At 37.2% G+C, this 13538-nt stretch overlaps 1 protein-coding gene across 1 annotated transcript in view; it reads left to right on the top strand.

The window, feature by feature from the left end:
• The window catches only part of LOC131070914 (uncharacterized), a 112903-nt gene that overhangs the window by 70463 nt on the left and 28902 nt on the right, over nt 1–13538 (top strand). Inside the window, exon 5 of the mRNA XM_058006599.2 lies at nt 3928–4068. Coding sequence (XP_057862582.2) covers nt 3928–4068 — 141 coding nt within the window. The remainder of the gene's footprint in view (nt 1–3927; nt 4069–13538) is intronic.

The raw sequence follows: 13538 nt of genomic DNA, 5'->3' as shown, positions 1-13538 counted from the left end.
ATTGCTGCATCCTCTTTCAATTTGCATAATCCATTTTTGGTCGTGATTTTACTTCCATTGTTACTTCGATTATTTTAAGAAAGCCCATTCAAGTAGAAGGTTAGATCTTAAGGAGAAATTAACAAATCCCTAAAGGGTGCAATTTGATTATAGTTGGCATTGTTTTTCAAGAGGTGCAATTTATTTTATGCAAAGATAATAACAATTTTCAAAGGATGCAAATAAAGATAATTAAAGAGGTGCGATTTAGGGTGATTAAGAGAAAGAAGTAATTTGTTATTGAAGAGATGTGACCTGTGTTTGGAATGTGTCTATTTGTGTAAAGGCATGCCTGCCTTTGTAAAGATATATATTGGAGAACGGTATTCAAGGAGGGGGTGGAAAGTACATCAATGGACAGCAATCAGGAATAATTGAATATCACACAAGTTATCATCTTTGAACAATAAGAGATCTTTGAATACATCAGCAGGAATCATAAATTCGTAAGGAGCAGATTTGACTCTCCAGCATCAAATAACAAGATAATTTCTCCTTTCATGCGAGACCAAACTGTGTAATAATATTACTGTGGCATGCAGAAATAGATATATTGCTTATCTATATACTTATACCAATTATATATATGAATATATGATAGATAATGATATCAATGGTAGGCAGGTTTGATTGTCAGATCTAAGCACCTATGCATTTAATGATATAATTATAATTATCCATCATGCTGGGTTAGGGAGGGAAGGAAATCTGCAATTAAGGGAGAACATCTACAGGGCACCCTGATACATTGGCAAATAGGGAGAGAATAGCTATTAGGGCACCCTATTACATTGTGAAAGGGAGAGAATGGCTAAGGACACCCTATTGCAATTTCTCTTCTAACCTCTACGTTGAGGGACTGTTAATAAACATAAGGATCTCCAGCCATGAATGTGTGGTGGAGGAATGCATGGAGGGAGAACAGCTGTCTCAGGGCACCTTACCCTGCCTCCTTACTCCATATTGTCTATGACTAAGATTCACATACAAATCAGACTTGCTGTGTAATGATGAATATATAATTTCCTTGCTTTAACCATAGATTTATTCATGAATGATGTCTGCAATATTACCTAACCATAATATATATATATATATATGTGCATATGTTGTTCATGATGTGATTGTGGGATTAAAAATCCAAGGATCACATTATTAAAGAGATATTTATTTGGCAAGATGTAATCCTAACCCTAATTTGTTGCAATTGTGATTTTAGGGCAAATTCTAGAGCAAATTAGGATGGGGACATTACATTCTATAAAATATGCCAAGAATCATATAATTTTAAGGTCCACCGTTAATTAAATTTGTAGCGTTTTCACCCAAATTGAAAATGCACTCAAACGAAAAACTGGAAGTGTCATACTCTAAACAGAAAGGGGAGTCTACTTTTACCATCAAATAAATTCTATGATAAATTTGCAAGCATATCAGGGTATATTTGGGTTTTTATATACAAATTAAAAAGGAAATGTACAACAAAAAGTCCCCTTCTTTTGCTCTCAACAAAACATCATCATTCCAATGTATTCACACACATGGGTGGAATAACCAATCATTTCCTTTTCAAAAAAGTTTACATTTTCATACAAGGAAATACCTCAATTTAAAGGGAATGCAACCAACAAATGGAAGAAATCCTCTCAAGGATGCACATTCACAAAATGTCTTTGCAATTCCTTTTGAAGATCCAAGCTCCTTTTCTCCAATTTAAAAATTGCAATGGTTTCAAGCAATTTTCTTTTCCTTTTAAAGCAAGAGGATACAAGGAAAGTGAAAAAGTGCCAAATGCATAAATTCCTTTTCCTTTTTGAATAATATCCCTAAATCCACACCAAAACTTTCATCCCTGTCCCCACTTAATCAAGTTCTTTTGAAAGACATGCACCTTTTTAAAAATAAGACTACTGTCAACCTTTTCATTTTGTTTCGATCATACAAATAATTCAATTTGCAACAATACCTATTTCATTAAGGCATTTAACTATTGAAAATCTCTTTTATATTTTAACTCAATAGCATTTTTTGTAGTTCCAAAACAACAAGGCATATCTGAAAATCATGCAAATGTAAACACAAGTAATATTTAATAAATCTCATGCAAAGAACTCAACACACTTAATGGTTTTAAACATGAGATGAGAATTCAAATTCTACTCAACGTAGATAGATGACTTATAGTTTTAAATAAGATGTATCTCTTAACTTGCAAACCAAGTGAGACAGGTTAAGCAAACATACATGCTTTCATCGATGTCTACTGTCTACAAATTAATCTATGTTGTTGTAATCTATGTCTGCATACTCAGTTTAAATGCTAGGTGTATCTGCATAAATCAAAGATAGCCAAACCACAACCAACGAGAATGTAATCAAGTAAGGCTTATATATAAATCATGAGATTGCATTATACAAAATCATGTTTGAAACTAAATAAGTGTATACCTGCAACATGTAATAATAATAACATCTAACTAAAGATCATCTATATCTAACATGATTTAGATATTAATTGATGGGTAATGAAAATCCACAATAAACTAGTAATGCTTCACCAGATAATTTAATCACTAACAACATGTTATCAATGAAACATTGAAAATAATAAAATTGGAACACTACTATAGGTTCAAAAATAAACTCATAGCATATGCATGCAAAATATGGAAATCAATTATCTATAAGGGTAATACAAAACATTATTGGTAGCGTGTACGAAAATCAAACAGAAAAATAAGGTACATACGTCTATTCATTTTTTATTTTTTTGAATTCAGTATTTTCTATATATTGGATTTGTACTTCAGTGTTAGGTTTATAAGTGTTCTGCTTTTGAGTCGTATTTGTGTTTACCAACTATACATAGAAAATGTCATCCGATGCAATTGCTGGAATATTACACTCAAGAATTTGCATTTTGACACTTCTTTTTTTTTTCCTCTAATGAGAACGTGTCTAGTAATTTGGTAATTCTGGAAATCCATCTAATTAAGTTTTTGAGGTTTAGTTCCTTGATCTTTTTGTCTTTGCAGCCTCATTGTTATTTGTTTTGAAGTTGGTCCTTTTTTTTTTCTTTAAATCTCCAAGATTATTTGATTTGGTATTGTTGCAATAAGGATAATGTAGTTGGAATCTTATTGGGTTATAAACTTATAACCTTTTTTCTTATGTTGATTGTTCAATGTTTATTATTTTCCCTTTTAATAGTGTTTATTTTCTTGTTCAAGAGAGGTGAGAAGCATTTCTTTGAGTTTTATATAGTAATGTCTGTGTAGGCTATGTATATAGTTGTTGCTAAAATCTTGGAGTCAGCCAGGACAGGGATTGTCTGATGTAAGTTTTCAATCTCTCTTTGCACCTGATTTTTTTATTCTATTCACTAAGGTCATGTATTACATTTTCTAGGTTCGAAGGTCCTAGGTTTGAGTCCTAGCTGGTCCATGTCTCAACATTATTTGTCTAATTGTTTTGGTAGTACGAGTTTCATTTCTGTGGAAAATGGTACCATAGCTTGGTAATTAGGTTTGCATGATTCTATAAGCCTTTATTTTCTCTTGTTCAACACATTCACAAGACCTTATGAAGTGTACTATTGTTGATGTGTTTTATGACAGCTATGAAGAAGGTTTCGGCATTTGTGTAAATCTATATTTGTTTTGAGATATTTCTGCACTGTCTGGAGTAGGCCTGAGTTTTAATGTCAGAGTTTGTTGTAGTATTGAGGTTTTAGGTTTTCGTTGTTAATGAAGCTGATAAGGGATGTGAAAAAATTATAGGCACTTATTTGGATTCTATAGATGACTGTTAATTTTATTAATAGTGACATTTTTGTTGATCTCATACATTTCCTTGAATAATGCTTATTTGATATCCTCTGTGTTGCAGGCTGTAAGAGTGGAGCATTGTGAAAGAGTAAATGTCATAGCTGCTACAATGCAGGCTTTCATCTCGAATTGTCGTGAATGCATTTTCTTCTTAGGTGTGAATAAACGACCAATCATTTCAGGCAACAATCATAACCTCCAGGTGACAAACAATTTCGGCTCGAAAAAGATTTGCATTTAGCTTCTCAATTGAAACGATATGCTTTTCAATGTATATGGTAAAACATTTATGATGTCATATAACAGCTTGATTCCTATATCAAATGGTAGGAAAGACTACACACATGGCTTAACTGTATGAGATTTATAATTATCACTATCTGTTCTGTTATGAAAATTCCTTGCATGTTTTTGAGTGTGCTTATGAGGTTTGTAGTGACCGCAGTTGAGAGTTCAGTTGCACACTTAGTTGCACACAAATATTCAAACATATCAACTATTTATTTAGTTGTCAATATGTTTGCAAAAGAAGGTAGTGCTTTTTTCTACCTTGGAAAAATGAATCATCAAAAGCCTAGGAAACACAATTGTGAAGTTTAATAACGTTTTCTAGTGTATTATTTCATTTGTAGTGTTTTACAGAACTTTCCTACTATTGTTTGTGTTGTTTTTAACTACTAAAGTTCATTGTTGTCAGGGTAATGATTTGAACAAGTTTGAACTTCTTGCTAGGTCACATATTCCAATGTAAAGGACGAATTCACTACAAAAAGTTAATTATATCTAAAGAAATATAAACTACAACTAAGTCTGTTGTTAACCATGCACGGGTTCTTTTTGCACAAAGAAATGGAAGCCTAGGAGCATCTACCAATGCACTGTGAAACTCTTTAAATTATGGTAAACATACTCTGTACTTGATATCTAATTCCTTCAGGAATAAACTGAAACTGAAAGCTATCAAAATGAAAGTTTATTTCAGATGCAAGAATCTATTTAACACATACTGAAGAAAAAAATAAACAAATTTAATTGAATGACTGTCAAAATGTTTTTACTGTTCTCATTAATTTTGAATATAAATCTGTAACAGAAAATAAATAAAACTTCTGAGACAAAACTGTACCTATGCCCTTTCAATTTATAGACTTGATAAGGGATGTACATAAGAGTTATCACAAGTCAAACTCAGTGTCTCTTGGAATCTGCATACTAACTCAGAGATAGTTAAGCTCAAACAAGAGAAGACTAAATTGAAGATACACTTCACTTAAGCTTGGCACATGTGTAAAAACCTTACTTTAATTTAACTATCTAAAGCTGGTGCTCAAAACTTGAACTCCAATCTTATTTAACAACTATCTAAAGCTGGTACTTAGGACTTGAGCTCTAGCCTTATTTAACAGATGTTGCTTCCTAACTAAAACCACTGTAGAAGACTCTTCAATATGCATATTCTAACACTCCCTCTTATTGAGGAATGCATTCTACATCACACCTTGTTTTTCTAAATATCTCAAATTTTCCTTTTGAAAGAGGCTTTGTCAAGATATCAATGACTTGTTGAATTTATGGAATAACCTATAGAACCTCAGCTCCCTTTTGAATCTTGTCTCTAATAGAATGGTACTAAAGGAACATAAATGGACCACTGAGAGGGGGGGTGAATCAGTGGTTACTCAAAACTTGAAATTTCTAAAGGATTAGAATTCTAAAACAAAGATCAAGCAACAGTGAGTAAAGATATTAAATCAATCTGCACACACACATAGAAGGCAAGCCCACAACACAAGATATACGAGGAAAACCCAAGATGGGAAAAACCTCGGTGAGAAATGCTGCTAGAGTCTGTTGCTTTAATCCAGCCTCATAGTGGAAATAGTCTGATTACAAAGTTTATGCGCACCAACCCAAAGGAGCACCAACCCCTAATTTGAGCACCCACTCAGATGATTACAAAAAAGAAAAGTTCCAGCTACAAGTTTGAGTACCTGTTGTGACCATTTCACACATCGCCCCATTGCAAATGGGGACCCCCTCTTTTTGCTTGTTTTTCGCTCGCCTTTCGCTTCGTTTTTAGGGTTTTGTTAGTCAGTCAGTTGTCTGGATTTAGGGTCAAGCCTTAGGGTTTTAATTGCCGTCTTTTCAGGCCAGAATCCAGTCAGTTTTGAGAGCTTTTGAGCTTCTTTTGTAAGAATGCAAATTTTGAATGCAATGATTTCGCCAAAATGGTCTATTTTCAATTGGAATTTTGAGTGCAGAGCTTAAATTTGTCTAAGTGTTGATGATGAAGTGTGAATTTTGTCCAGTTGAGTAATTTGGACCAAATTTTGACTTTTTTGATTTTTGATCCCAGGCATTGGGAATGATTTGTTTTCGCCTCGTGAATTGATTAAACTTGTGAAATCATGTTATTTTTGCCTGTAGGAGCAAAATCGCTCCTGTCCCTCAGTGAAGGACCGGAGCTCAAAATCAAATATTGCTTTGTCCTTGCAAGATTTTAACGACTTGACGTCTTGAAGAGATCCAAGGAGATGCATTTTACCAAATGAATATAACTTGAAGTGCCGACATGAAGGAGAATGACCCAGAATGCCAAAATCGCTCCTGTCCCTCAGTCAAGGACCAGGGCGAAGTTCTTTGTAGCTCCCGTCCCTCTCCCAGGGACCAGAGCGAAATCCTTCATAGGGCATGTCCTGGACGAAGATCAAACAAGTTTTTGGTTTGAGAGCAAGAAATGATGTGACTTTAACCCGTTGAAGACAAATTGAAGATTATGAAACGTCAACAAGGGACCAAAACACCCCAGTTCGCTCCTGTCCCTCAGGCAGGGACCAGAGCGATTTTTGTCTTAAATGATTTTTTTGCCAAGTTTGAGAGAATCCCAAGGCATGGGTGAATGGAATGGAACATTACCAATCCGTTGAAGATAGTTTTCGAAGATGATAAAGTGAAATAAAGCCCACAAGAGCAGGATCGCTCCTGCCCCTCTCCAAGGGACCAGGGCGATATAATGATTATACTATCGTTCCTCCAGATTCAAGACTTTCTAAGACGGAGAACAAGGTGGCAAGGACGTCTTAAGGCATCTCCATCAAGCACAAAGCATCAAGGGTCGTCAACATTGAACGAATTACATCAAGACCCCCAGTTCGCTCCTGTCCCTCAGGAAGGGACCAGAGCGATATTGAATATATTGGCCAATTCATGCAAAAATCACGTTAAGTCAAGACTTTACAAGGTCGTAAAAGGTTCAAAGCGTCCTTTGAAGGTCATATACCAAGGTGTTGAACGTTAAAATGCTACCAATTTGTACAAAAGGCCCATATCGCTCCTGTCCTTTGGACAAGGACCAAAGCGATTTTTATTAAAATACCCATGTTCCCTCAAAACCAAGACAAGGCAAGGATAGGCAACGTCAAAGATGCTATTTGGAAGGTGATGAACGAAGAACCAAGATCAAAAGTTTGCAAATTTGACCAAGGACACAAGGATCGCTCCTGTCCCTCTCCAAGGGACCAGAGCGATATCTATTATATTTGCTAAATCTCTCAAAAATCACGTGAGGTCAAGGTTTTTGCGGATCACACAAGGTCTAAGGCATCATAACAAGGTGATATGCAAAAGGGTTAAACATTAAATGATCATCAAATTGAACAAAGAGGCTATATCGCTCCTGTCCCTCAGGAAGGGACCAGAGCGATTTGCATAGGATCCTTCATTTTCCTTCAAATGCATGTCAGGGCAAGTTCACGCAAGATCAAGGACGTCCTTTAAAAGGCAATGAACAAGGAACCAAGGTTGAAGGATGATGTGTTTTAGCTAGAGCTTCAAGATCGCTCCTGTCCCTCTCCAAGGGACAAGGGCGATGATCCTTCCAGCGTCTAAATACCTTATGGAATTCAAGCGAAATGAAAGTGGAATGAGAGAATAGCATTGTTTGTCCTTCACAAAGATGATTGAGGCTCGAATTTACAAAGGTCAAGGAGAAATTATGAGGATCGCTCCTGTCCCTCTCCAAGGGACTAGGGCGATATTTGCCAAAAATACCTATTATCCTTCGAAGATCATAACAAAACAAGTTGCAAAGGGTCTAAAACGCCATTTGGAAGGCAATGAACGAAGAGTTAGAATCAAAAACGATGAATTTCAAGCTAGAAGACAAGGATCGCTCCTGTCCCTCTCCAAGGGACCAGGGCGATATTACATTTAAAGACATTCCTTCGCACAAACAAGTCAATCAAACTCGAAGGACCCAGCTAAAATGTCGATTTGAACGTGGAAATGAAGACTTTGGGCGTCAAAAATGCAAAGACCAAGACCAAATTGATGGATCGCTCCTGTCCCTCAGTCAGGGACCAGGGCGATGAGGTATGTATATTTCATTTTCAAGTTTTGGCGCCCAAAGCAAGTATTTTTGAATTTATTTTAAATGCTAAAATTCGATATGTTTTGAAAATTCAATTAAATGGCATTTAAAATAGCGCATGGTATTAATTAATTAATTATTTTGCCTTATAAAAAATCGAAGTTTATTAAATAATAACGATGGCATTTAATAATTAATTATTAAATTAATAAAAAATCAAAAGGAGCGCTTGGTATTTTAGAGGTCGGCCTTTATTATTTATTTAAAAATCATTTAAATTGCCTTATTTTTACATAAGTCGGCCTAAGGTAATTATGGTGAAAAGCGCCTATAAAGGGGAGATGAAGATCGTCATTTTCACATCATCATTTATCATCTCTTACATGCGATCTTGAAGGAGAAAGTGCAAATTGTGTTTGAGGAGTGCGAACTTAGTTTTCACTTGGGCGAATTGACAAAGGATCGATCATTTAGAGGAGATCACGTCAAGGACATACCAAAGGTGGCGAATTTGTCAAATGCATTAGAGATCACGTCAAATACTTGAAGGGTGGCGAAGTTGATAAGAGGAACATTGATTTGAAGATCACATCGAAGCTATCTAACGTCAATTTTGCCTAGGCGAATTTTTATTCATTTTGCATTCTAGAGTTAGCTCTCTATTGAGGTATGGCGATATTTGCTTTATTGTTTTATTAGTTGATCGTCATTACCTAGATTTTGAAATTTTGAATTTTGAATTCCTAGCTCAATCGTTTTATTTTAGGAAATGATAACTCAAAGACTTATCATGAAGTTTCCTAAAATTTATTCTCTAATCTATGTTATTTATTGCAAAATCTAGCTTCTCATTATGAAATGTTGTGTAGGTATGGCAACCCCGAAGGCGGGAGCATCCACCAGTCGTTCAGCTCTCATGAAAGAGGATCAAAAGACCGAAGAAGTGGAGACCAAGATCGTGTCGAAGTGGAGCAACATTGGAGATACAAACTTAGGCAACTTCAGCACGAAGAAGTTTCGAGAGGTCCCTTACATTGGCAAGCCATCACCTGTCGCCCGGAGAATAATCGAGAGTGGCATCATTAAGGCGGCCGGCTTTCCTCCAGCTATTCAGTGCCTTGAGTCGATGATCGAGTGTGCTCGTCACTATGATCCACAATCCAGAACGATCGTGTCCAAAGAGGGAAACACTTTGGCATACCTTTCAGAGGAAGCTATAAGTGAAGCTTTCCATCTTCCAGAGCACAGGGACATGATATACAAGAGCATAGAAGGAGCCAGATCAATGTACGAAGATGATCCAGATGCTTGTCTAAGCATAATCAATAAGAACTGGCTACTTAAGAGCCGTCCCCGTCTGAGCAAGGTCCCGAACACACCGCACAGGATTGATTTCCAGGAGGAGTATAGAGATTTGATTACCATGCTCAACCGAGTTACAGGAGCCCCTCACGCCTTCTATTTTGAGAAGTGGATGTTCTACTTCATCCAGGTGATCGTTCAAGGGAAAGGTACGATACATTGGGCTAGGATGATTAGCCATTGCTTGGACGTACAGTTGAGAAGACTCAAGGCTACTAAGTCCTTCCACATGAGTTCATACGTCATCTATGCCTTGATTAGGAGTGTTGAGTATGCAGGACTACCTCACAGAGGAGTGATTGGAAGAGGACCCGGCGAGGTCAGAGCTTGCGATTCCTATGCCTACTTGCATCATCCGCCAGGAAGCAACTACAAGCTAGTTAATGATACCTTCACAATGAACATCACAAGGTCGTTGCAAGGTGGAATTCACAACAGATTATCTCAGGATGCACAGGAATTCATAAAGAGGTACGGTGCTTGGTTCATTCAGTTTCCCAAGTTCACTTATATTAGAGTGCATGGATGTCCTTTACCACCATACATGTTGCCGAGATATCCAACAGACAGAATTGTGTTACTTGAAGTAACAAGACAGTTGGCAGCATATGTGAGGGCATTCAGACACAGACATCAGAATGGAGTTCCAGTACCTATCATTTTGGGCAATTCAGTTGAGGTATGTCCTAATGCTTTAGCCATGGATGACGCAGAGAAGGAGTTAGCCTTGTATTCTTTTTCATCTTTTGCTTTGAGAGAAAGCTTTGATCCACATGGACATTTAGAGGAGATAGTCGGTAGAAAGTTTAGGCATGAATACCAAATAGAAGATTTTATGATGAATCTCTTAGATGATCTTGAAGTGAAACGGAAAATGCATTCTAGATTGCCTTTGGATTTCATCAGGAAATGCAGGATTTACAGAGTGGCCGACCAAGCTCAGGACAGTGGCAGACATATCCAGTCTTCCTATGATCGAGAAAGCAAAACAATAAGGTTAGATTGGAATGAGCCCGAGGTCGTGGATTTAGATACTTTGATGGCACCAGTCTTGTCTTGTACTCGCAGATGGGTTGACATACAACATCAGAAGTTGAGAGAACAAGGCATAGCTATGACTTTCACTTTGGAAGAGAAACCAGCCGAAGGTGGAGCTAGTGTGAGTGAAGGCAATCCTAATCCTAGAAATTCAGGTGAAGGAAACCTTCGATGTGCCAGTGAGGGCAATCTCCATCCGAGAGGTTCGAAGAGGAAAGAGAGACCTGGAAAGAGAGAATCTTCCAAGAAGAAACAAGAGGCTAACAGAGATAGATCATCCGGTACATCTTCTAGACCAGAGAAGAGAACAATTCAAGTGGAAGAATCCATGGAGTCTATGGTACAAAATGACAGGCAGGAAGGAGGACAGGCCCAACATGGTTCACCAGATGGATCTCTCCAGGACTATGAGTTAGATGAAGATAAAGAAGACAATGAAATGACATCTCCTCCCAGACAAGAGGAAATAGTGCACAAAGAGATTCAAGTTCAAGAAACAAGATCGATTATTCCAGATTGGTTGAAGGAAAGATTAACCAAGGTGATCGTAGTAGAAGACGAGGACAATGCAATTGATTTAGAGAGCCTTGTTGGACGTTCACACGAAGTAACAGAAAAGAGGAAGGCTACCAAGATGTCCAAGATGATTCGAGATGAGACTGGATCCAGAAAACTGCAGATAGCTACACCGGCAGTAGACAAATATGAAGGTGAGATCTTAGCAGAGGAATATGATATACAGACATTTGAGCTAGGACCATCCACAGCAGAGCAGACATTGGACGATGCTACCGACTCATTTGAGGCATTGAAAGACAAGCTTAGAGAAGAAATGGAGAAGAACAGAAAGCTTGAGAGAGAGGTCGGTGCATGGAGGACATATTTCAGTCACATCAATGAACCTTTGGGACGTCAGGATCGAGCTAGATCACCAGTGCAAGCACTTCCACTTCAATCAATCAATGAGGCAGAAAGATTCAGGAACATGGTCCAACGTACAAGTAATTGGATGGATAGATCTCATACAGTGGCCATAGAGTTTGTAACAAGGATGATGAAGATTATTCATCAAGCTATCCAAGTTCTTGAGATAAGCCACAATTTGATGATAACAGTAGCTGCATTTGCCCATACCAAAGATGTCATCATTCCTGTCTTGAAGGTAATTAGACACACATCAAGGAAAGTTTTAGCACAAGAGAAGATCTTGGATGGAGAATCTCACAGTTTGTTTCAGTGGTCAACCTTACTCCATATGAAGAGTGTTTTCTTCGAGGACATCAGTGTTAGATGTGGCCAAATTGAGGAGGTGATCAATCCGATCTAGGACAGAGTATTTGAGGTACTTCGTACCATTCTTGGCAGAAGGATCGAGGTCGAGACAGATGTGGATATGCAGGAGTTAGAGGATAGAATCAAGGTCATCTTTTGCAAGGACGCAAATGTTACAGATGAGCAATATGATCAAATGTTTGCCACCATGCTCCTGATTGAAAGAACGAAGGAACTTGAATCTACTTGGGACGCAGCTCTTCTAGATGCATTCGATCTCGTCATCCACTTGGAAGAGAGTATGAAGAATCTTCCCGAGATTCCAATTGCAGAAATCGAAGGAATCGTGACAAGATTCATTGCATATGCCAAAAAAGAACATTGGAAAGGGAATAAGGTTCTAGATGAAAGGTTGTTATAGATGACATGGCATCTTATTTGTCATTGGTTTATGTCTCCTAGATTTTTGTGCCAAATTTAATATTTGACTATGTATTTAATATTGTTCAGTAAAAAGGAGGCCATTTGTAACAAACTCAAATTAGGGTTTAGGTGTCATGATCTTGACCGTTGATCTACTTTCGATCTGGACCTTTCATTGTAATTGGGGATGCTATTTATGCCCCCATTTTTCATTTCATTTGGTAATAGTCAATAGTTAGATATCAGAGAGTTTATTGTATTAGAGAGATTAGAGCTAGAAGCAATTTTATTTTGTAGCAAGATTGAGTTTTGAAGAGAGGAATTCAAGCAATTGTTGTACATGATGACTTGGAAATCAATAAAATATTGAAGTTATGGTGTTTTGTTGCAACTTTCTTCGTTATCTTCATGGTTGTTTAATCTACTTGAAGCATGCTCAATCAAGGTAGTGTGTTAATTTGAAGGACATAGTGTGAGACTTTGATCTTTGGTAGGATTCGTAATCCAAACCACTAGCTTCTTGCTGATTGTAGGAACGCCTTGCGTGGTCGACTGGAGAATACCTTGAATCCCTTAATCTTCAATCATTATTGTATCTTGGATATGTACTTTCGTGGTAGTGTCCTTGATCTTTGATGCATTGAATATCATTTTGTTACCTTAGAAGATCGCACTAATTTCAATTGAGTTGTTATCTTATGGCAAAATTGAATCTTGCCAAGTCTTGTCCATACTAAGTCATTCTTAGGGTTAGATTAGATTAGACCTCTTTCAAACCCTACTCTTTTGTTATTTTTGAATAGTTTCTTAGTTTAGCAAATCTTTAGCTTTCGGAATATGTAAGACCCCTTGAAGGAAACAGCAAATCACATCATACCGCTGGAAGCTTGTCCACACGTAGAGACCCTACTAACCAGAACCTTGGAGTCTTCCTAACTGATCCTTTATGCGAATCTTCAGCAGTTAGAGGCTTTTTCTCAAGAGAGGATAAGATGCCTATTGGTATTTTATTCTGTGTATGATGGTGTATAAAATACACGTCAACAGTACCTTGTTACAAATGATGTTTTGTAACATGTCGTATTTTCCACACTTGAAACTGAATCTGCTTTTTTCAGCTTACAGGCTTTGTCTTCACTGTATCTCGTCTTTTCACCAGCTCTTCTGATCTCTGTTCTGATCAAATCTCTGCTCTCTGCTTATCTCTT

Source organism: Cryptomeria japonica, chromosome 1, assembly GCF_030272615.1.
Source record: "Cryptomeria japonica chromosome 1, Sugi_1.0, whole genome shotgun sequence".
Classification (NCBI taxonomy): domain Eukaryota; kingdom Viridiplantae; phylum Streptophyta; class Pinopsida; order Cupressales; family Cupressaceae; genus Cryptomeria; species Cryptomeria japonica.
Note: the sequence above shows the minus strand (reverse complement) of the source record. Positions and strands in the feature narration are given on the sequence as shown.